Genomic DNA, 25,527 nt, shown 5'->3' with positions numbered 1-25,527 from the left:
TAGCCATAAATATAATAAACTACAAAGCGTGTACAGATTCCACTGCAGCTACTGCTGTTTTTTTTTTACAAGTAACGCCGACTCAAGTAGACCGCCGAAAAAAGTTACATTTTCTGACAAGTACATTTTTATATACTGACAGTTATATATGCCACCTCTAATCAAGTGTTAGTAATTTATTAAGCAACTAATTTACTTCAAAAATTCAATAATCACACACTCGAGATAAACCTTGTAGTTTTTTTTGTTTTTTATTGGAAAGTTTATGCTTTTTTTAACTATTAAAAATTGTCAATAAGCAACGCCGGTGCTATAGGGGGGTGACGAGCAGGGGCGACCAACCAAAGAATCCACAAATCAACTTTATTATAATTATTATTAATCTGCGCCCGAAGGGGACCCGCACATAGTGCCTGCAGGCATGGTGGAAATGTACCTCGGGAGATGGAGATAATCTGTGTAGTGTTCACAATCTTCGAAATTCCAAGAACTTAAAGTGCCTCCCCTTTCAGCAGAGTAAAAGTTAATTAACTGCCACCACTCATTGCAATGCTTTGTCATGAGAAAGGTAAGAATATACATTAACAAGATATATATAAATGAGTGAATGAAATTTCTGATTTGCCAGCACTAAGTGTACAAAAGTTGACTATGAAACAACACTACAAGATAAACGAATGAAAATTCTGATTTTCTAAAAGTAGGTGAACAGTGAACCAGAATGTATGAAACACGATCTCATCTCACGCATGATTTCGGCGCTGGAATCAGTCTCGTTCATATGTGAATAATGCCTCTGCACCGCGTGAGATCAGAGATCGACGATGCTCTGCATTGGCAGCTGCCTTGCGATAGTCTGGTGGACTAGTAAAGACGAGATTTACAAAAACAAACTGTACAAGGACCTTCAGTTATTGGTGGTTTTAATATTTTTCCCACTGCGCTGGCACAGTACACCTGCTGTACGTTCAGAAGTCTTCGTCTGCTATACCGGACGTGACGTCGAAGTCTTTAAACGTCCAAGAGAGATAATTCGTTCAGATGTTGATGTTGAAGTTTACGGTAAAAGACGTAAAGGTAAATAGGCTCGGTCACTTCATTATCTCAAAATGTTGTGGACATGGCAGGCAAGAAGGTCTCGGGATTAAGGTATTAATAATTCCTTTTTTTTTTTGTTGTTGTTGTAGAAAGCCTATGTACCTAACAATGTTAATAGTTGAGCTTTGATACATTTTTGTAAGCCCGCCATTTGCAAGCAAGCTGTGTTTTGAAGTTTTGCAGCCGATCAGGAAAGGATGAAATTGTCGATTAAAATAAAGACCATATTGCCTAACTATGTAGAAAAGTTGCATACCATACAGTGATGCCACAAAAAAACAAAAATTAAAATGAAGTTCCAGTCAGCAAAAAGGAAAAAAAGTTGCTTGTTCGCTTATAATTGTGAAAATAAGAAAGTATAGTACAGTAGGTGTATGTTAATGTGAAATTAAAGCACATTTTTAATTACGGTGCTGTATGACTAATGATAGACAGTGTTAAAGTGAAGAATTCGTTAATCAACAAAACTATGCAGTTGTATAAGTATTCTTCATAGTTACTTTGGTCCATTACAAGCATGTTTTTTTATTGCTGCTTTTCCATACCGACCAATTCCATAAGTTATTAGCTAATCTTTGCTATAGATATGATGAGTGTTACATATGTGTAGGTGTTTACTTTTTGTTGTATTCAATACTGCTACCTTTTCTTTAATCAATTATCTCTTTATTATATTCAGCAGTATTAGACAACATTTCTGTCACAGGATTAATTTCATAATTAATAATAATCCTTAAATTCCAGCTCTAATTTTTTTTTATTGAGTAGGCCTAATCCCATTTCAAGGGAAACAATAGCAGCCATCATCATTAACATTTTCATAAACTGTAGTGTGGAAAATAAGCATACAATTAGCTTTTGACAGTGCAAATATGTTAGATATATGGCAACATCATTATTTTACATTCAAACATGGACAGTAATTGAGATTGATTATGTTCACATAGCCACAGTAAATGAAAAAATGCAGAATTTAACTAGGGCAAATGAAAATCTACAATGTAAGATTTCAGATTAAAAAAGTAGGCATTTCAGTATGTATCAGATTGATCGATTATTACTTTAAGAGCATAGCTTCAGCATGGGTGTATTTAAGAAAATAACTACACCTCTTAAAACTGCTGTACATACAATCCAGTACTAAGCAATGTCAAGACCAGTTATTCTATATACACTTGCTTATATATGCACTTTAAAATGCAGCATTAAAGAAAAACTTGTGATTCTAAAAGCTCAGACAATTTTTAGGTACATTTTTTTTATTGAGGCTGTCACAATGCAGTTTTAAACATCACCATTTTATTTTTAGCAGTGTTTTTATTGTTTACTTAATGATCAGTTAATAAGATTTATTATTTATAATAGACAAAAAGATGACTCAAGGACAAGTTTCAAAATTGGATCATCTTATCACAGAGGAAGCATCATTGGAGGTGTGTCTTATTTTTTTAAATAGCATACTATGTCTTATTGGCATATGTCCTGACGATTTTTGATGTTTGTTAAAAAGTAAATTTTAAAGTATTTTTAATATTAAAACTTTAACATTGTACTTTCTTCATCTTTTGTCCCTTTCCAAAAATTTGGTTGACATTGCAAAACCATCACATATTTTTTGGATGGAAAATTCTTATTCAGATTTTGTTCTTTGTATTATGCTCCTGTTTTCTGCTATAACTACTGAATGTATTATAGAACAGTGATTTGACTTTAGCAGACCTGTTTACCCTTGCAAGTCACCATTAATTGTGAGAAGTCTTCAGAACTACAGGAATTATGACTAAGGCCCCTGATATATTAGGTTTATTATTTTTTAAGGTGTTTTTTTTTCCTGTTCCATTTTGGTATCTTTTGTTCCTTCTTTTGCTAAATTTTTTATTTCTTGTGCACCACAGCTCATAATATGAATATGAGCCATACTTGGGGAGCAGATGGATTTAGCCTGTTAAGCTACCCAAACTAGATAGATCAGCTAACTGGAGATAGCAGTTAAAACTCCATATTCGTGGACAGTCTTACCCAAATCATCTTATCAGCTAGTATTCTATTAGAGGGCTCCCCATTCAATAACTTTCTCTCACCTAGGGTAAATATGGTGGAGATAATGATTTAGTTCAACCATAGTGAACACTGACTTGATTTAGACTTTATTAATGAACTGGACAGAGCTAATGGTAAAGAGCTGTTTGAGATATACTGTTAATTTAATTGACAGTTTATGAGTAGCGAATTCTGTATTAAAAAAATGAAACTGAATAGTACAGTTGACATTCTGCCTTTGGGGTTTTTTTTTGCGCATTGCTCATTTAGTTTTGGAATGAAAAGAAATTAATAATTTTGTCAACAAATACATGTGCAGTGTCATTTTTGGGGGTTAGTTTCTGCTATGCCAGTCAATCAGATAACTTTACTTACTTGGTGGTTTATAGATCAAGAGTTTGTCTGTTGGGTTAACTTAATCAGCTGGTTACATACCTGAATTTTGGCAATTTTACATGTGGTAAACTGCCAACATCCATGAATGTGAGCCCAAATGATTCAACAGAAGATGTTTTTGAGATCTTTTTTTGTGAAAGTAAAAGGCCAGTAAGTTACTCTGACATCTGTTTATTCATCATCATAGCATACTCTGAATAGTCTTATCCCTGGTACTATTAGAAGTAACTGAAAATCTCCTTTTAAATGCAATGTCATACTTTCGGAATTGATAATAAAAGAAACACTGATAAAGTTTACATGAATGTGCTTATAACAACTACTGGTACTCTGCATTTTCAGATTCTAAAATTGCCATATATTATAATTGTTGTAGAAAGAAAACAATAGCAGTAATAAAATCTGTTGAACTTGTAATCATTTGAATTGTACATATAAACAGTGAAACTGAAAGTGTATTACAGAGGCACAGAACAGCAAGATATATAAACAACAATCCAAAAATAAATGAGACCTATATTACCCATGACTCAGCTTGTAGAGGGTGAGAAGGGGTAGAGAAGGAGAAAGAGTAGTGCTACATAATTGTTACAATATTTCTTTTTTTAATAATAATAAGAAGACTTATATATCTCTCAACTTTTCCCCTGAAAGCTGTCATGGAAAGAAGGTCTGTATTTCATATCGAATTGTGAGAATTCAGTATTTTCCAAGCAGAAGACTTATTACTTTTCTTTATTTTAAAATGTCATTTAGAAGACTGTCAAATCGGCAGTTTGATATTGAATGCATTAGTGTATATTTAAATTGCAAAGATATTTTACTTTTTGCAGACTTTATTTGTTTTTCAGGTTTTAACTATCACAGTCCATTTTCCCCTTACAGTAGAGCCTTTAATTCTCCTCCCTTTGAAAAAAATATTTCCACAATTTCCCCACCCACTAAGTAAAATGTATACAGGTGGTCCTTGACTTATGACGTTCCATTCCTAGGTCACGTTGTAAACCGATTTTCGCTGTAAGTCAGAACATACGAGCATACTGTACGTAATAGCATACTTTAAGCACTTATCCTATCCTAACACAGTAATTATCGAAAAACACTTATAAAATACATTTAATAATGAAATGAAACGTGCACCAAACACGAAGTTCGCGTTACGACGTTTACGACGCGAAACCACTTAAGTAAAAACAAGGCTTTATACAGTAAATGGGAGATGTGTCATAACCACAAAACATCGTAACTCAGGGCTGGCATAACCCGAGGACCGCCTGCATTTGATTAATCTACATCTTCAATTTCTTTGAGATTATCAGTTGGGGATACCTAATTCTAGCCAGTCGGAGTTCCTTCTTTTTTTGGCTGAATCATTACAAGCCCTATTGTAGGATGTGCAACAGATTTGCTTGCTTTAGTTATATATTGCATGCTTTCCCATTTTCTTTATTCTTTATTTTGATCTAATTTGAAATTAGTATGTGCCTTTAACAATAAGAATAATCAGCACTTGTTGTTTTTATATGTAACTTATATAAATGTATTTTCAACGCCTGTGACTTTATTTTCAAGTCAAGTAATGTAGGTGTTCTACCTCTTCATCATTGACAGTAATATCAGTTAGAAACACTGTGCCTACTTAACCAAACATGAAACTTATTGTATGCAAAATGATCCTTTTTCCTCTAAAGCCACCATGAATATTTTTGCTTTTTATTTAAATCATTGAGAAATCCACATCCATCTTAAGTCACAGACTCCCTGACTGTCATTATTTTGTGAGCTTGCTTGTGTTTGTCTGCCATTAATTTGCACTCTTCTAAATGCACAAGGATGCTTTTGTCTAGACTTTCTTGCATATGGGTTCTCTGGAGTGTCAGTGCATTTACATGCTATGCTTAGATTCTCAGCTTATGCATGTCATTTATTTTTGCAGGGCTTTACTGGTTTCAGCAGATACTTATGGATACATTATCATGCACGTCTTTTTTTTTTCAAAGCCTTGTCTCTTCACCACCTCTTTTCTCCTTTTATCCACATCGTAGTGTGTAGCAAAGCATAAATTTGTAGTCATTTAGTACTACAGCATCATGTATTTATGCTGTCTCGACTTAGAGAATAAACAGATGGACTAAAAATTTCAGATATTTTTGAGAAACAACGTAAGAAGTTTTGAAAGGGTACATAAATTCTTAACGAAAAATACACAGTATACATTTTAAAATCTAGAAAAGAGGAACCAATCATTCCTAACGAGAATCACTCAAAACACATTCCACAACAGACTAATATCCACAGAGAAACTGCTGCAATCACAATATGAAACTGTGATCACCCAGAAATAAAAAAGTAATGGGCACCAAAAAGCAGATTTATGACTTTAGAAGGCATGGCAAAAACCAAACAGACCAGAGATCCTCTTCAAGGCTGTATGAACCATCTCAGAGTTTAGAGAATAGGAACTTAATCAACAGATGGCAAATCAGACATAATGGATGGACTTAAGTACAGAGAATATTCTAGGTCACCATACAGTTTTTCGTCAAACAGCAGCAGAGGATTGCAAGAATTTTTTGTGAAAGAGCATAAATTTTCTCAAATTCAACGAAATGTTCACAACACTGGCTATGTTGCTGAATGGCAAAGGAATAACTTCTCAACACCATTTAACAGAGGTTCTTTGAAAACGGTAGGTTTTTTTCCATAATAGAAAATACTTGCCACATGGACATAACCAAAGGTCAAATTACACTGGAGATATTAATCAATTGAGAGGGCATGAGGCAGGCATTATCAAAAAAAACCAATATGGCAGTGCTATAGCACAGATTCATTTGCGAAAGGGCATAGATTTTCTTAAACTTCAAAATATTACAGTAGACCAGAGACAGGCGACAGAAAGGAAACAGCATGGAATGGCAGGTACAGTTTTGAAAAGGCAAATGCAACCATCAGAAAGCAAGGAGAAAGTAGATGAAATGGTAAAAGGATTCAAGAAGGATAAGGACACAGAAAAGCTAGATGGAAAGGGCATTATGTCAGCTGTATCAATTGGGAATCTCTGTTGTGAAGACAAGACATGAACATAAAATGAGCTTAGATTTGAATCTTCAATGACTGATCCACAAACAGCATTCAGAAACGGTGAACTTATGTCTGTGGAACAAGATCTTTTAGATTCATCTGGGGAAGCATCATCTGCTCCCCTTAACAATTTGGAACCATCAGAAAAACGGGTTGAGGCTTCAGAAATGAGTTATAAGGGGCCAACCAAATCTGTATGGACTCAGCACAATTCTTCACACAGCATTTTTGAACTGTCTAAAAAAACATTCCATTGCTTCTAAAAGAAATCATACTGGAAAATTGGTACCTGCTTGTAGTTCCAGCACAAGCCAGTGGAACATTCTTAACTTTTTTGGGACCATCAGAAAGGAATAATGACGTACTGGATACCCAGCTGTAAAATGTCAACAGAATTCTCAAGCCCAATTCTGCTGCAACAGAATGAGTCTTCAGAGTTTTGCAGCAGTGCACAACCAAAAGGACAGAATCATCATAGAACCCTCTCATGTGTGACTGACTCCAGGAAAGCTAGATGCATGGAAAAGTTTTCATCCATTGATGGGAAGACAAAATCTTTATGCCACAGCATAGATACCAGTAACAGGTCTTTGGATGAGTTATATGATGGTATGAAAACTTCATTAGTGAATGATGAGTCTAAGAAATCGGGCCACTCCAGCAGCTATGCTGACAACTATTGAGAAAACTGTCTTTGAAAGATCCAGAAATCACTGTCCAAGAATGTTCAGTCTCAAAAGAAAAACAAAAGATGGTATTGTCAAGAGGACTGCCAAGCCCTGAACTAGTCTCACTAGTTCAGTCCAGCAAATATTCTGCATTATTATCACAGGATGGTGCCTCAATAGAAATAGATCTACCCCAGTAATAGTCAGTCCTGCACCTTGTCAAGAAGAAACCAGTCATGACTTAATTCTTAAAGTCATTTTGTGCTGTAATTCTGAGGATATGGTTGTTCTCAGTGAGGTAATGGCTGCAAATCATGGAAATGCAGATCAAAAGATGTCCTCAAGCCTGGCTGAAAGAGTTGGCAAGGTAAAGTTGGCCAAAATGTCATCTGCAGAGATTGGAACATTTGTAAATGTTTCTCCAGTGTTTTTGAATGGATCTTCTAAAGAAGCTTTGCCAGAAGCTGTCACAATATCTGCAGTATTTGCATGAAGAGAAGGTTAACAGTTCGCTAGATTCTGAGGAGCAAATGCAAGACTGTCGCATCACTTTCTATACAGCCTCAACAATGGAAGCATCACTGCCACCTGGTGCATCTACCACATCGACAAAAAACATGTCATCCCTAGTACATGCTGTGTCAGACAGTACTTTAACACATGAAGTGGATCCTTCTATAAAAAACTTGAATTTAATTCAGCCAAAGTTGCTGGTGCGTTTGATTGTGGCTTTCAGATAAATGATGAAGCGGTAAGATCCAGGTCGATTACGTAGTTGCTTCATGTGACTTGCTCCAAAATCTATCTTTGGTTTTAAAAAATGATGTTTAAGGTGAACATGTATTGGGGTCTTGAGATAAAACATCCCTAGAGAGTGGTGTTTTGTTAACAGCAGAAAGTCACACATTAGCAGTATCTTCAAATCCATTATGTTCCAGCAGCATGTCAGCTTGTGAGAAATGTGTAAGTGATGATCTTTATCATGATACTCTCAGTTCTTGTTATTTGGTTCCTCTTTGCATTTTCTGTACTTGTTTTTATTCATCATTAGTGCTGCTGTTTATTCTTTCTTAGCTCATGTGTTATTTGTTTCCTGTCCCTCGTATGCTGTCCATGTCATGTTCTTAGGCGAAAGAGCATGCTCCTTAGGAGTATGAGCATGGACTTTACAAATTTTGCATTTATTATTATTTATTATTAAAACATTAGTTGAATAAGTGCTGATTACTTGGGTGAACACACTGCTTAGTCCTCAAATCCTGCAATCATATTTTGCATGCTGCTTACACTGCTTTTGATTTGACTTATGCCACAGAACTTGCAATGATATAATAGCTCAATGGTATTTTGAAAAGATCTCTAGCATATGAAAAGACATTAATATTACTACACATAGAATGCAGAAACATTGAAGTAGAAATTTAAATTGCTCTTTTTCCTGTTGATCTTTTCTGATTTCTGTAGCTATTTGGTAAAAGATGCTTGTCTGCTTGTGGCCTGAAACACATATTGCATTTTGACGATGGATGATACAAACTGTACCATCTTTTACCCTATGTGTTTTTCTGTTTATAGCCAGTATTGAACCTGGGAAAGAATATTTAGCATCTTCTTCCATTAAACAACTTCGGAAGTCTTATGGACATCCATTTAGATCATCAGAATTGCCAGCAAGTTTAGTTCAGCTTTCTAAAAGTGCATCAGACACTCATGAAAGGAAAAATGGTGAAAACAGCACTTTGGATAAGCAAATATACAAATCTTTTCCACACAGTAAGAAACAAAAAATAACAGAAAAGTCACCAGCTACAATGGTATTTCATCAGCAACTGGGCCTAGGCCTTTTACCAGTTCCAAGAACTGAAGCACACCTGGAATATTCCTCTGTTTCACTGCTGGGATTGGAAGTAGCAGCAAGCACAGCTGTAGTTAACACATGTGGGGAAGCTGTTTCTAAACAATTTCCTTTAGAATTATTCAGACAGGTAGGAAGGGCTAGAAGACAGAGAAAGAGAAGACATAGGCAACGAATAATGAAAGCTGTTGGGGCAAAATCTAGCAAGGAAGCCAGTCAGCTTCAGGAAACTGAGAATGCATCCAGTCAGAGTAATCCTGATAATAGATCACAGGGTCAGCTCAAGGAAGGACGGCAAACCAAAAAGAAGCAGCCTCTTGTGATCTCTCCAGAAAAAGGACAAGAAGTTATTAACAGCAGAGCTGAAGAATTGCCTAATAATTTGTTGATAAATGAAGAATACAGGGATGTTAAGAACCAAGGAGAAGCCTGTATATCATCACTAGCTAGATCTTCATTAAAAGAAACAGCTTCATTTTCTAATTCAGAATTGTCTAATGATGAAAACCAGCTTGATTGTATTGGAAGCAGCCATCAGAGTTCACAAATTTTGCATAGAAGAGAAACTGGTCCATTGCACAGTTGCAGGACAGATTCAACCCAACATCAGGGATGTAGAAAACAACTATTTCATCATAATAGACCCGAGAATGATGTATCTTGCAAGAGCCGGCAGGAAATTGCTGCTTCCAGCAGAACTGCAGATAGTGGTATGACTTTACAATCACTGGGGTGTGAAATGTTAGAGATCCCACTTGCCTCATTACCAGCATATAGGACTGAGAGGGAGATCAGACTCGAGGGCAACAAAAGACCAAGTGTCAATTCATCTTATGCTAGTGGGCTTGGGCTTGCTAACAATTATGGGCATGCTCACAGAAGACATAAAAGCAGACAGAATAAGAAGAATAGGTTCACCACATTATACCATGGTAAACATAGAGGAGTTGCTGTTGATAGGCAGAATATAAAACACCACTCAGAGCCATGCAGAACATGACAAAGGTCAGGATAGAGGCGAAGGAGCTGGACAGAGAGAGAAACACAGTAAAAACCACAGAAGCAAAAACCCTCTTACATAATAGAGAGGAGAGAGAGGTTTTCTAGAGATTTTAAGAACAGTTCCAAGGAAAGATCTTGTTCCTCAGTGGAGAAAAAACCTCAGAGATCTGATGATGCCTCCCTAGAGAACTTTTCATCTGTTGAAAGTGATAGTCATCAGAACCAGAACAGCAAAGGAGGAAATAAATATTCTACAATGGATTCATTAAGGGATTCTCATGACGAGATAAAATGTTCAAAATCAGGACTTTTTAGTAGCAGCAAGGAATGTCAACATCTTCACGCTATCGGTTGTGCATTGTGCAAACATGAACAAGGTACTGTTGATGAAAATTCCGTATGTAAACACTTTTCCTCTGAGACATTGGTAAAGCACAAGCTATCTTCAGAGCAACAAACAAAAAACAACTTTGGCTTACCTGATATTATTTATGAAGATATTTCAGATGGAGAGGTTCAGCCAGATGTAGAATCTTTCAAGGAAACTGTGTGTAGTTTTAATTGTAACAGCAAACCAACCAAAAGAAGTCAGTTGGAAAGGTCGCACAGTAATTCTTTTGAAGTTCAGACTTTGTCCAAGTTATCTTTAGAGCAACAAACAGAAGACAGTCATGGCTTATTTGGTACTGTTTATGAAGATCTTTCAGATGAAGAAATTCAGCTAGCTGAAGAATCTGCAATGTACAGAGAAGTTCACATATGTGCAGGTCATTCAGAATTAAAGATAGAAAACCACAAAGTTTTAAGTAATAACACTATATATGAAAATGTTTCAGATGATGAAATTCAACCAAATGGGAAATATTTATTATGCAGAGATTACTCTTGTGCAGGTAACTCTGAGTTAAAGGCAGAAAACCGCCAGGGCTTGAGCAATAACACCATATATGAAAATGTTTCAGATGAGGAAATTCAGCCAGAGAAGAACACTACAAAGCTGCTAGGTGACACAGAGCAATCTGCACCTTGGCTATTTTCTGTGCCACCACAACACGGGGAAAAAGGAGGAACCGTCAGGGTGGCTGCTAAAAATAGTGAATGTCTTCAGATGGAGTCTTCACCTATTCCTACTGTTATCAGTGTACGCTCAGATAGTGTGCCAAGCAAGCGTGTTGTTGAAAGAACTCTGACTGTTCCTCTTTTGAGTTGGAAAGAAGTTAGTTTTGACCTAAGACAGAGGGATTCACTGAACTCTATCAGTGGCAAAAATGAGACAGAGCATAAAAAAATGGTAAATCCGGTGAAAGACCAAGTTTATGGATCAGATGCAAGATCTGGTATAAGCAGTTTGGAAGAAGCAACTGGCAATGCTGATGGCTCTCTACACACAAGGTCCACACAAAGAGTAACGCCTCATGGACAGTCATCTGTACAAGAAACTGAGAATGCATTCAGTTGTAATAATCCTGATAACAGATCACATGGTCATCGTGAAGAAGGATGGCAAACCAAAGACAAGCAGCCTTTTTTGATCTCTCCAGAAAAACTCCAAGCATTTCGGAATGCCTTAAAGGGGTCTGAGAAATTCAGACCTAAATGGCCTCAATCTGACACTGATTTATCTCATGACGATGAAGAAAAGATGAGAGAACCAGATATAGTGAAGGAAAGAAGGCTAATTTCACATACTGGGCAAGAACAAGGGCACTTGGCAATAACTGAGCATAATGTAGAGGTTGAGATGGAAGAACTTGAAGAATCTGAAGTCTTCCAGATGGACATTGATGCTGAGAATCGGTATACACCCCCAGGTAGTGTTGTTCACACCAACATCCCAGAATTTTCTGTTCCTGGTGAGCCGTGTGGCAATCAAAACTTGGTGACTCCAGCAAAGCACTTTGAGCATTCTGCTACAGCAGCGGGAATGAGACAGGTTTTAACAAATATGCAGGACAGATGTTCCACAAGTATGAAGTCAGTTTACTTGGAAACATGTGATGAGTTCAGTCATCATACAAGAAGACAGGGATCCTCAGAAAGCAGCTCCTCATCGCCTCCTGTCCTAGAACCCATCTATGGCAAGGAATCAAAACAGCCTGAGCTTGTAAAACTTCACCAGATGGGCACCCAGAATACTACCATTACTTTAAGTAAAGAAGCATCCAGCTTAAGTGTACTTCCTAGGCAAGGCAACAGAAGATTTTCTAAAAGCTCAGAGGAAGCTGTTTGCCATTCGAACAGTCTGGACTCCAGTAGACATCAGGATCAACATGATACTTTGGATGCCACTGCCCAGAACTCCAGAAATACACAAGAGCCTGTTTCTGCAAAGCTGAAAGAGAAATCGGTTACAGCCTTACCTCATCCTTTTGATGCAAGCAAGCATTGTGCTGACCATGAAAGGGTTGACTTCTTTGACGACATTTACAATGGTGGGTGACAATATGTTAAGTGTTTTGAGCATTGTTTTTAGTTACTTTTCTGCCATTAATTTTTTTTAATTTCATTTAAATTTGCACAAGAGAGTAAGATTTATTATTCAAAACATTTGAAAACACTTACAAGAAATATGTAAATGTGTGTATATACTGTGGAATTAGTGTTACAGCACATGTTGTGCATGGATAGATTGGAGGGGGTTAAATATACGCTCTCAACCCATAAGTGTGGGTGGATGCGTGCATATAACAGGGTCCATATTGCACTTACAGGTGCTTACACCTGCTTCAAAATTAAGGCCTTAAAAGTGCTTCTCTTCCACTAATGAATCCTCAAAAATGAGCAAGTAATAAAAACATCCTTTTAATTATGTATTTTATTTTTAGTGTTGTCAAACCAGTGTGGACCCTGATGATATTTTGACCAATGAGAACCTCTGAATTGGGCTCAGAGTAAAAAGAGAGTCAAATCTTCAGGCATTTATTATGAAGCTGTCTGCTTGTGGTTTTTTAAAAAATACTTTTTTTTCCCCAGCCTTTGTGCATTGTGTTCGGAGTCATGCAATTCGCATGAATACGAATTAAAAGCATAACACGTGCAAGCCTGTGGTTACTGCGGTTACTTTATGGCATACACAGACATTACCATGAAATGAGAAAGAAACAAGGGTTTATCTGCATTTTGGAAGTTAACACTTGTGATCATATTGTTTGCAGGTGCTGTGATTCCATCGTTTAGCAGTGATTCCTCTGATGATGAATTGAGTGAAGGGCTAGATTCACCTTTAAAATTGTAAGTTTAGGTATTTAAATGAATTTATTTGTAAGCACACATTCATGCCCACTGTAGTACTTATGTGGACTTAGTGTTTTTCCCTGATTGCAATAACGAGCTGAATTGTAAAGCAATTAAAATAATTATAACACTTTTCATTAAGGGTTATGCAGATGAATTTTAACTGTTTCTATTCCCTCCCTATTTCTGATGTTTTATTTTAAAACAACTCTATGAAGGTTCAACACATCATTTGATTGTTTTAGCCATATTTCCATCGGTTAAGATGTTACATTTCGAGGCCATATCTGTTAAGTGTTAAATTTAAAAAAAAGATTTCCCTGCTGTTTCATGGAATTTCAGAATTTTGAGCCCCTCTTTTTTTTTTTTTTTTTTTTTTTTTTTTCAGTGGATTTACTGTTGTAATATATTCACCATTTGAAATTTTTAATGGTTCAGGCAAAAGTTTTCTTTGCTTAATTTTTTTTATTTTGAAGAATGAAAGTTTTCTTTGTTCTCAGTTCTGCAGCTCATCATTCATCACCTTCATCACGATGTGATTCACTTAGCTTGCAGCATAACAGTGTAAGTGATATGGGTTTCAAAATTTCAATGGGAAAACTGCATACATAGTAAATGGAGATGTTTCTGCTTCTCTCACTCTTGCTCTCTCTCTTTTTCTGTTTTGCGTGTACATAGCAAAGTATTTCTTTTTGCTGGGCTACAAAATATAACTGTGCACATCTTGCCAGCACGGTGTTTTTAATACCCAAGTGTGTGCAATCTCTATTGTTCTCTTCATTCAGCTATATACCAATGCTAGTTCTTTTAGTTGAATTACAAAATGTAACTGTACATCAGTTGTCTACTTAAGCATAAATAAATAAGTCTGAAGTCTCTCTCACTTTCACACACACACACACGTATGCTTGCTTACATGTAAAGGGATGCATTTAAAATAACATATACTCAAAATCATGTCTTGACATATGTACATTTTATGTATGGTTTATATATATATTTTTCATTTAACTTTGATAGCTGTCTTACTAGAAAATTTATATCTTACGGCGTTAATGTGTTTTTGTAAGTGGGGAAATATTTAACATGAGTGTTCTTGAATATTAAATTCTTAGTCATATTGCAAATACGTATTTAAGTCTCATTTAGTGATTTGAATGGCATTTACTGATATTTCACATTTTTTTGACCACTCATGCGATTGTTTACAGAACTTGGTGGATGAGGCCACACCTGATACATCCATTCACTCCTTCAGTACAGCACAGCCTGCAGCTCAGTATTCTTTGGATTACCTGCTCATGGAGACCAAAAAAAATGTAAGAAAGCCTTCATAGTATGCATATTACAAAATACTTTGAAAATTGCTTCATGAACATTTTTGTTTAGCTCTAGATGTTTGTTATCCAGCAGAGATACTAAATTGCATTTTTGTCACATTTCATTTTGGTGCTTTTTCCCTGCTTTTTAATGTTTTATGTTTCTTACATCATTTTGATGCCTCTGTGTGTGAGGGCGGGCCGGTGGCACAACGGTTAGCGCCTGTCACCTATACAGTGAAGGTTGGCTGCCCTGAGTTCATTTCTCGTCTCGGGCATGCTGTTCTTTCTCTGCACGTGGCATCTGTTTACAGGGCTGGCTGCCTTGCTGTGATATAGCCATAAGTTGCTGGCACAGCGTAAAACACCAATCTCCCCCTACCCCCCTGCCTCTGTGTGTGTGTGTGAGTGAGAAAGGAAATGTATACTAACCCTTAGAAAGGTGTTTAGATTTAGAGAGTTTTTGGGTAAATGACCAACTTTTTTGCCCATTATTTGTGAAAACTATTCTGATATTGAACTAATTTTTTTTTATTATGCAATGGCTCATCATGCATGATGCATGAGAATATTTTAACCATATCTGTTAAAATCTCGTTTATTATTTGACTATATAATGTAGATGCGTAGCTGACAGAAGGACTTATTCTTCACATAATCTTTTCATGTGGTTGCAGGAGGCAGTCAACAAAGAGATTCAGACCCTGCAAGAAAAACTTCAGGTTGACTATTTGATAATTATTTCATTTCATTATTTATGATTGATCATGCAGTGATCTTGTTATTGACAGATATAGCATGTAATTGTAATTCTTGTAATTCTTCATGCAACTTTGACTTGGTTTGTGCTGAAATCTTTCAGAGAGGAATCTTGCTTGGAGGCTTTGAGGCTGTAGGCGAGAATGAATGCAACTCTGATGATGGTAATTAAAAGTAGACAAATTTTTCATTAACCTTTAGAGTTGGTGATTAATTGTTTTCAGTTTTTTTTTTTTTTTTCCACACTGCTTTCCTTACTATATCCGTGTCACTGTCACCATATAGACGTCAAAGAGTGCTTCATGATATAGTTTAACATCACCTGCATCCATTCATATGTTCAGGTTGTATTGTTCCATATTTGGGGGTGGGGTTTGGGGGTAATTATTACAGCTTAGAATTTACAACTTATTCCTCATAATTTCAGATGGTCTTTCAGCAGAACATCGAGAAGCACTTGAAAAAGTAAGCCCCCGTTTTTTTTCATGATTGTAATGCATGTATTCTAAGTCTGCTTTAATTTCATGTTTTTTTTTTTAAAAAAAAACAGAGCTTACATTTAGGGCATAGCTGTCTGTCTAGCATGATGTGTAACTATAATTTTGAGAATAATCTCTAATGCATGGCTATCAAGTTTCTCACCGTAGCTTGACAAGTAGCTTGAAATGTGCATTCTATGAATAATTTCTACTTTATCATCACCTCTGTCAGTTATTAATGATTTAGTGTTTTATGGTTCTGGAGATAAGATTGATGCACTTTGAGAATATTAAAATTTCACCCTTAGTAGTTATCTAGTTGCCATTTTTTTATTGTATATTTCATGAAGTCTCAAATTTTATGTTCAATAGTTAAAGCTCAACTATAGCCACATTCCAGAAGTACACCCTGGTGAAGTAGTTTTGCTAGCTACAGGCTGTGGCAGAATATTTAACGAAGCACTGTCACCTCTCAGGTGTGGATTTTCACCTTCAAACAACAGCAGTCTGGAAAAAGAGATTGCCAACATCCAGCCAGGTTAGGCTGCTTTACTTTCCAATTTTTATTTATTTATTTATTTTTTTTTTTTACCCTTCATTTTATCTTGTTTGTTGGCAGTGATTTCCCTAAAGTGATTTCCTGTTTTCACCAGGGTGCTATAATTAGCATCATCATTGATGTTTTATGGCATGTACCTGGCATTTCATCAGTTGGAATCTCCTGTCATGTATGTCTGAGTGGTGAGGAATCACAAGATAATCCATTCCTCAATGCCTTTTCCTTCATCATTACTATGAAGTTCCTTTTTTATGACTTTATAGCTAGCAAAACAACTGATGACATCATGCATAAGAATAGCCAGACATAAATTTAATTCCTAAAATTCCAAAATTTTCTTGGCACTTTAAAATTGCTAATAAGTAAAAGATTGTCTGGGCTTACACAGTATTAAATTTGTAATTTCTCATGTTAGACATCACCTGTAGTGACTAACCCATGACAATGCTGGGTTATACAATGCTCAAAGGTGCAGGATGTCTTGCTCTCATCACCTAATGGAGAGTCACTTGCTGTGTAAATGTTCCCTCTGAGTAGAACATGTCATAATTTAATGCATGAATGTGAAATAGAAACGGTAGTAATGAAGGTGTTATTGTGTGATGTACTCTTGTGATTTATGTATATCTGTATGTTTTTTTTATGTGAGTCTAGTAGAAGTAGATACACACAGATAGAATGTAACTATTCTAACCTCATTCAATTGTAACCTTATTCTTTCTTTCCCAATACTGTTTACATGATGTACCCCATTCAAATACCATAAGACTTTTATTTTCACTCTGGTTGACCTATATTCCTTAGCTGTAGCATCATAGGCAAGGTATGGTTTTGGTTTTAGGGAGAGGGCAGTCATTTCTAGATTTGGTAAGACTGGATAGGGGATCAAAACCACAATCATGTTTTCATGCATACACATGCTCATATACTTGCATGTATGCATGCACTCAGTTGACCATTGTGGACAGTGCAGTTGACTACATAGTGACTGTGATCTTCACAGATGCGAGGCTGCTAATCTATGGTGTCAGCGAGTCAATGTGCATATCTAGGGTTTTTTATGCATAGTTTTTTATTTTTCACCACCCAGCAGCTGCTGACAGAGATACTGCTGAGGTGTGGGCCAGGAGAATTGGGTTCTGGTCAAAACCAGTGGAATGATCGTCTAGTGTGCACAAAGAGGAGTGGAGGGGAGGACCATATGACAGCAGGGAAGGTGGTTGGTAGTTTTGAGTTCGTGGCCTGGGTTGTAGATCTTTATTATATCAGATTAATAGGGGTAAGACGACATCCTAAGATTCTCTACCACAACTCATCCATGTTTAGTAAGTGGACTAATCATTGTGCAAAGGGGAGTGATAACTTGACGAGGAAGTGTATTCTTTTATTGTCATCATGCCGCTCCATTGTGGAAATAAATAAACCAACTCTTGTCTTCATATGAAAGCTTTAGTGTTGAGTTCTTGTGCAACTGACTCATTACTGAAGTAAACACTGTATTTGTTATAAAATCTTCATCTCCATTGCAGCATATGTGTCTGATCTGATTTGCTCAGGAGTTATATCCATGACCTCCTTATCCTGCAAGGAGTCCTTAATGCGGTGGATGTTCTTTCTGTGTAAGTTTATTTAGTCATAAGCCATTTATCTTTGCACCTTTTTCATATATATGTATATGTAGAGAGAGTTTATGACAAAAGCAGTAACTATATTATGTAAAAAAAAACCAAACAAATGTTCTAGAAGATTTGTAAGATTAATTTTGCAAGATATTTGTATAACTCTTGTTATTTATTTACCTTGCTTGACTGATGAGTACTGATTGTGTGTATGGTTCTAGCTTCGGTGCATAGTAATGGGATCATTGCACTGAAGTGTGTTGAGGAGATAGCTGAAATGATACAATGGCATATGGAAACAAATAGACCAGAATGTAACACTTGGTCTCCAGAAATTTCTGACATCCTGCGTATTTTTGTCAACTGGGGTAAAGAGCTTTTGTATCTTTCAATTGTAATCATAAAAACTATTAAAACTATTGTTTATTTTTAAATTTGATCACTGTTAACTGGCATCATTTTTCTGAAAGCTGCTTGCACTCTTTAATAATAAATTCCTGATTTCCCCCCTTTGGAAAATATTTTTTGGAGTAAGAAAAAAAAAGAGAGCAAGGTCTGTAAGCATTTTAAAGTGTGACTAAACCCATTTTTCAAAATCAGCATATCTAAGAAGAATCACATGTGAAGAGTGAATGGCGTAAATTATTTCACTCACGTATGGACTTATACAGAATATTAATCAAAAGTTTGATATGATAGCAACCATTGAAAAACAGGCCTCACACAGCAACAGTTCCTGATGACAAAAGCAGGGTGTCAATAAAAAAATGTTATAATGGTAATACATGAGCAATCTACTTAGTTACACACTTCCACCCTATTCCCCAAATCCTCTGTCATGTATGCTTTAAGGCTTATAGGTCAGGAATGCGACATTTGGAACTGTATGTTGTCAAGGCTTTATCTTTGGTAGGATGATCGTGTCATGCAGCTAGTAGATCTGTTTAGAAATCTAGTAGAAAGTGAGCCACTCAACAGTACTAAAACATTTTTTGACAAAGTCGAGTAAAAAAACCAGTTTTTTTAAAAAACCCACAAAACTATAAAAAATAAGCAGGAATTGTATTTTCACACAATTATGCTAAAAATCATGATACCAAATGACTTTTTAAAAAATATTTGTCTCAACCTACTTTTTGCAACAAGTGACATATCAGAATAATACATTGGGTCTTATTGCAAAATGAAGCTGTTTTTAGAAATACTTCCCTTTGTCGCTTCCTGTTTTCTCCACAAATCCAGGTGTGATTAAGAGAAAAATATTAATATAATATCTCTCATGCCTCTTTGTCATAAAATACCACCGGAGTAAGTTTTCGTGTCACTTTATGCTTCATTTCCAACGATTTTTGAGCACTTATGTTGTCCTTTAAGGGAGGTTAGTGATATACTTTTTGGGTTGCTACTGATTATGGAGTTATTTAATTTCAGGATTTTATGCTTCATTAATGCTTGTGAAGCATTATTTTGTAAATCTGAAGTTGCATATTGTTATCTTATGGCAACATTGATATACATTTAAAAGATATGCTATTGTTGTCTTTTGAGTTTAGTCACACTCTAACGATCTGTCTACAAAGCAAGATGATCTGTGACCCCCCCCCCTCCTCACCTCAGGAGAGATCAAACTACCTTGATTTGTAAAATCTTGGTAATAGGGAAAGTTGTCATTATATCTGATTAATCTACATGTTCAGTTGCTTTGAGATGATCAGTGAATTTTTTTTTATGACTTAGTGAGTGGAATTTGTGGGCATTGTGCTGATCATATTTCATTTTTTATAAGTCATTACAAACCAAAAATATTGATATCACATTAGTTTAGGAATTTGATTTTAGGAAGGTCTGTTAACGTACTTTATTATGCATGTTGAGGAATGTTTTTGAATTGTTTTGCAGGAGCCAAGCCAGAGAAAGTCATATTTGATCAGAGTGTTGTATGTAATATAAATCAGTTGAGGTAGGAAATTTACTAATACTATAAGTTTAATGCATGCATGTTAAATGTGTATGTGTACTTGTACATCTATGTTTACATGTGTGCAAATACTTAGTGATTAGTAATTGTGGGTCAGTGACTTATTTTTGACAAATGATTACTGAAGTAAAAAATATTACTTTATATTGGTTTTATAACTGATTGTGTATGCATATTATTTGGACTTTGACTAAAAACTCGCAGAGAATTTTTTTTTTTTTTTAAAGTTGTTAATGTTTGCTTTTTTCCATCTGCAGCTAAAGTGTGTTTTTTTTCCCCTTAATGTTTCTAGTGAGGTGCTGGATGAAGGACATTCTGTACCTCAGCCTAAAGTGACCTACAGAAACATCGAAGCTGTATTGAGGGTGTTGTCATCTTGTCTTCAGGCGAGGTGTTTTTATGTTTATTCCTCAGTTTTATGTCATATCTTTTTTTATACTTGTTGTTCATTGTATAAAGAAAAGGTCTTTAAAAGCCCCCCAAAAGATGTATGAGAATTATACGACTATGCTTGATTCATTGTGTAGCATATGCAGGAATATAGAGCAGAAATTGTCATGAATGAAAGCTTAAATTGGTGATATTCATTGGACTAAAATATATTTGATTTTGTCATGTGACTTAGAAATATTATTGAGAAGAAGTCACACATTTAAACTGATATGTTTTTACTGGTACATGGGGACTGTCTTTCAGCTCCATGTTACACACATTTTTAATTAGATGTTGCCATAGGACACCAGTCTAAATCAAATACCCTAATGTGAGAAAAGATAAAGGACAGATCACTGATTTTTACACTTTTTAACTCTATTTTTAAATATTAGTGTTCTTGGGTTTTTGTTTTGTTTTGTTTTATTTTATTTAAATGCTCATTTGTACAACAATAACTTTCTCAACTGTTACTTTCCTTCTGTTGACTTTTCTTGATGGTTTTTATTTTTGAATCAAAGAAAGTGAATGCATTGTCTTGTAGTTTACGTCTGTCATATGGCTGTACCCTTTTCAGGCCTAGCTACAGTAACGGAGAACTGACACAGCTGTTGCTGATGTTGTGCAAGCTGGCTTTGGATCCGATGCTTAGCAAGTTAGTGTGTGCTAGACATTAAACAAGTTCCATTGCTTCCTCATTTTGTCTGCTTTTAGCTTTTGTAGTCTGTGGTAATACACGAGAAAAGAGAAAACAGAATTTTCTATTTACTACTTTGTCATTTGCTATGCCAGGAAGATTGTATTTTCTAGTGAACCTGTTTATGTTTCAAACACTGAACTGATGCTTGACTTTGTTTCAGATACAGTTGTGATATTTTGATTATATTATCCTGTAGTTAAACTTTTGTGCATTGTGTGACAATCTCAAAACATTGTTCTATGTGATTTTTGTAGATGTATCCAATTAAGCACTTCTTTTGTTGATTGCAGCCAGATATTGCAGTATGAGATTCAAGTGTGCTTGTCTTCTGTTATGAAGTGCTATAGTCTTAAGCAGTGGCTCACAGCTGTGAGTCATTTATTCTTATACTTATTATAGTCTAAATTTTTAGCTTTTGAATTATGAAAGCACTTTTGTCAGATGGTTTTTTGTGAACTTAAATAGTGTAGAAATGTGAAGCAGCACCCTTTTTGTTATGCTGTTCAGTGCATATTAAATAGAAGATTGCTTGCATGATATTTAGCTTTATATCATCTACAAAATTAGACAGCTGAATTTCTTCATATAATTTTTTTTTTTCAACCAGATAAATTGGGTAGGGGGGACGACTAGTACACAGCACACAGCACACTGGGAAGGAAATCAGGACAAATAGGCACAAACCCAGCAGTCTGAGATAATTTAATGTTTGTCTGAGTATAATCCAGTGTCTTTATGGCTTAAAAAAAAAAAGCTTAAAAAAAGTGAGTGGTTTAAATTTTTTGCAGGTGCCATCACTGAGCCATCAGCTAGCCAGACTGACTAGTCACCACCACAACCATGTATATTTGGCACAACACCTAGGTTTCAGTGAGAGGAGTAGGCAGCTGCAGCAACAGATGGCTTTCCAGCTGCTCAAGGATGCACTGCCTCTAGGTGATGGTGGTGATGTTGAAAATACTGAGAAAGAAGTCAGAAAATTTAAGGTGAACTCCAGAGCCAACTTTTTCTGTGCCATCCACTTGTGTGTTTTAGTCAGGGGCGTGTACACATCTTACTCTAATCTTGCCAAAGATTATTTACATTTTGTTTGCTTTTGACATAGGCAAGAACACTTGGAAGTATGATTTGAGCCTGTTGGGTGACTATATGTGTGAAGCTTTTTATTATGGCCTATATAAATGGAATGATAAAATATAATAGGGTTTTACAGGTAGAGGTTTCTTTCAATTTTATCAATTCAATAGAATTTGCTTTTGGCAGTAGAAGATAATCAGTGTTTGAAAAATGTTTGGATCACAAGGAGAATGTGAACAATCATTCATGAAGAAATATATCTATAATGTTAAAATGCCCACATGCAACAGCAGTTTTAAAAGCCATTGATTCTATTGCCAGTTGAAAGATCTGACAGAACTGCTGCCCAGATGAAGACATTTATACATGGTGACCATTACCATCTTTACAGTCTAGTTCAGCTGTTGGACATGTGTGTGGGTCCTGTCAACCTAAGACTCTCTCAGAGGGTTTGTTGAATAAATTGTTCTTTATTTAATTAATTTTTGATTATTAAAATGTTACTAAACTCTCAAGGAAGTTATGTCCTTGTATTGTGTCTTATTAGTTTACCCACAAAAAAAAAAATTAGGGACTTTTGGTAATGTTCCTATAAATCTCAGTATGGTATGAGAATACAATTTTTAAAGACTTCACCATCATATGAGCAAAGTTTGGTTTCGGGATTTTGTGGGTCTTTAAATTTCTAGTAAGGTAGATAAACAGATAAGCTTTTACTAATAGGATATATGTAGATCTCTTCTAGACTTCACATGATTATTGTCAAAATTTCTAGGTATTATTTTGTTTTTGCAGAAGCAGCTGTGTGAGTTGGCAGAAAATTTCCAGGGGCTAATATCTGAGATCAAGGATAATCTTCGTATGATGGATATTGCAAAGGTTGGTGTGTTTAGATCTTTCTTTTATTTAGGTTTTTTTGTTGTAATTTTTGTTACATTATAATCATTTGCTAGACACTGGAGTTGTTAAATTTATTATTGAAAGTTGTACAGATCCCCATATTCAGTGAAATAGATATACTTTTAAGACATCACCATATGACATGCACATTATTAGTTTTTATGTACCTGTATCACAGGTAAAGGACATGATGCTTTGCATGCGCAGCAAGTGGCTTCTTGCACTCAAATGTGCCAATGAACGTCAGGTAAGAGTCAGCAACTATTAGTAACTTCATGTCATTATCATCTCAGTCCCTTATTTAAGAATAAGAATTTGTTTATTGACTAATTGACACTGCACTTGGACTTACGATGGAAGAGACAAAACAAAGAATAATCAGATCTATCCTATACATATATACATACTGCCTCACAGACTGCAAAAGGACACATTCTACTAGTATTGGTCTGACACAACCCTTTTGGATGTCACTGTCATTGTAAGCACCATTGTCCTTTCATTATGAAGAAAATTTCGATATAACAAAAAATTACAAGTAATTTGACATGAAGATGGATGAAATAGCAGAAGATTTGTGAACCTGGAAATAGACTTTCTCCACAATTTTAATAAGACTAAAGATGTGATAAAACACCCACAACAGTAGCTTTAAATTAAAAGTGTGAAATATATTAAAAAGCCCTGTGCGAGCAAAATGAAAGCAAATATACTGAGCTACCCATTTTCATATAATTAGAGAAACAGAAGTATTAGTGGTGCTATGAAAGACAGCTGTTGTCTATTCTCCTCTTCTTCTTCCCCCCCCCCCCCTCACCACCTCTTGCACATCCATACTTGCAGAGTGATATGCAAATTGGCTTTTCCTGTTTTTTCAGAGGAGCCTTTTTTCCTGCTGGTCAAAGCCAACAAAAATGAATGTGGAAAGAGTTGAAGCCTCAGTGTCTCATGATGAATCAGATGAAGATGTGAAGGAGGAGCAGAATGTTAAGAAACTAGAAAGCACAAAAAGGAATGTGGAAATGAACTTGGATTCATCGTCAGGAGATGGTTCAGATCTCACAGTGGGTTCTACCACTACTCGCATAAGACAAAAGGATTGTGTAAACAGCAGAGTAGAAATGAACTGGAGTTCTGAGTGTGGGATTGACAGTTCTATGGAAAGAGGCTCTGAAAAGTATCTTGTTTATCATGAGAATGGCGGTGATGATGATGATGATGACAGTTTACCTGAACTGAACTAGAATTATTTTGTTAAAAGTGCATTGTGATTTTCTTTTCTTCCCTTATATGAGGCACTGAATTTTGTCAAAATTTGTCTTTCAAGCAATGGTTGTTGATGAAGGCAGCTATAACAGTGTCATCATTTGATTATTATCCATTTGTTTTAATGCCTTCAGCGGAATCCTCTTAAAGCAGTTTCTAATGAAAAACAAGTTGTTATGAGCACAGCTTTTTTGTTTTTTTAAAGCAGCAAATATATATACATGTATTGGCATCTCAGTTCAAAATGCAACATGATGAAAGAAAATCGTACATTTAAAACCCTCATCAATAACTTTTTGGTGAATTTTTCCTTCATCCTTTATGTTTTGTGTAATTTGTTTTGGAATATGGAAACTAGGCTCCAAATTAATCCTTATGCCTTGGTCACCGCGGGGCCTAAGAATGCTCATAACAATAGTCCACACAGTGCTAGTCCATTTGCTGACTCTTTCCTTCGCTTTTTATTTTTTTCTTCTATTGACTAGTTTGCCACTCTGCAGATTCATTAAACTCAGCTCTTGTTATCTGATTCTTTTTTGCACTTTCTCTGTCTTCTATTAGTTATCAGTACGCGTGTAGTGTGCATGAGCATTAGCATCCCTTTCGATGCATAAAACTGCCAGAAGAGCTTGCTCAGCTTCAGTAATTTATGAGTATAACATAGCAATAATTAGGTATATGGAAACTAATACAGGTAGTCATAATTAGATTTTTATGATGCATTTTCCTAGCTTTAAAGTAGACGCAATGCATATCACAAAGTAAAATACACTTACAGACTTGAACGAAGCATACACAAGCCAAAACAACACAAACATAAGAAAACAACATAGCGTCAAAGTATGGACATGTTTTCAAAGTGAATACGGCTTCTAATCTTTTTGCAAAAGGGAAAGCAGAAAAGTGAGCGGCTTTAACCTAATTTGTGGACGCTGGTCACGTGATGCTCCACTTACGTTTGCTGGTGTTGATTAGAAAGTGGCGAGTACTGATATGAAAGAGTTCACACTGTATGCGACAGTGGAAACGCACAGTATCTTTATACGCTTTCCAGCAACAATA

General features: G+C 35.7%; 1 protein-coding gene across 6 annotated transcripts; it reads left to right on the top strand.

Annotated features, from left to right (window-relative positions):
- The first annotated feature begins 1,018 nt into the window (after nt 1–1,018).
- LOC112564158 (SMC5-SMC6 complex localization factor protein 2-like) lies at nt 1,019–24,994 on the top strand. 6 transcript variants are annotated; one of them, XM_025238786.1, is made up of 22 exons: nt 1,019–1,149; nt 2,464–2,531; nt 4,189–4,204; nt 11,106–12,575; nt 13,299–13,374; nt 13,878–13,941; nt 14,589–14,696; nt 15,374–15,418; nt 15,559–15,619; nt 15,883–15,920; nt 16,307–16,472; nt 18,023–18,112; nt 18,334–18,480; nt 20,012–20,072; nt 20,383–20,481; nt 21,100–21,177; nt 21,513–21,591; nt 22,011–22,208; nt 22,621–22,748; nt 23,095–23,178; nt 23,378–23,446; nt 24,078–24,994. In XM_025238786.1, the coding sequence occupies exons 2-19, from the start codon at nt 2,472–2,474 to the stop codon at nt 22,651–22,653; spliced, it is 2,889 nt and encodes a 962-aa protein (XP_025094571.1). In that variant the 5' UTR covers nt 1,019–1,149; nt 2,464–2,471; the 3' UTR covers nt 22,654–22,748; nt 23,095–23,178; nt 23,378–23,446; nt 24,078–24,994. The 6 variants fall into 6 exon arrangements, with proteins under 6 accessions (XP_025094571.1, XP_025094570.1, XP_025094569.1 ...); XM_025238784.1 differs by lacking the exon at nt 4,189–4,204 and adding an exon at nt 8,862–10,520 and having other exon boundaries at nt 1,079–1,149; XM_025238785.1 differs by lacking the exon at nt 4,189–4,204.
- Nucleotides 24,995–25,527: the final 533 nt, after the last annotated feature.

The sequence above is a fragment of the Pomacea canaliculata genome, linkage group LG5 (genome assembly GCF_003073045.1).
Source record: "Pomacea canaliculata isolate SZHN2017 linkage group LG5, ASM307304v1, whole genome shotgun sequence".
In the NCBI taxonomy this organism is placed as follows: Eukaryota; Metazoa; Mollusca; class Gastropoda; order Architaenioglossa; family Ampullariidae; genus Pomacea; species Pomacea canaliculata.
Note: the sequence above shows the minus strand (reverse complement) of the source record. Positions and strands in the feature narration are given on the sequence as shown.

What these genes read in the sequence shown, in the direction of transcription:
- LOC112564158 (XM_025238781.1), top strand. Translation starts at nt 10,400, where the DNA reads ATGGATTCATTAAGGGATTCTCATGACGAGATAAAATGTTCAAAATCA. An exon ending in GATTGCCAACATCCAGCCAG is followed by an intron (nt 16,473 to 18,022) that starts GTTAGGCTGCTT and finishes TCTCCATTGCAG; the next exon opens with CATATGTGTCTGATCTGATT. An exon ending in TTAAGCAGTGGCTCACAGCT is followed by an intron (nt 21,592 to 22,010) that starts GTGAGTCATTTA and finishes AATTTTTTGCAG; the next exon opens with GTGCCATCACTGAGCCATCA.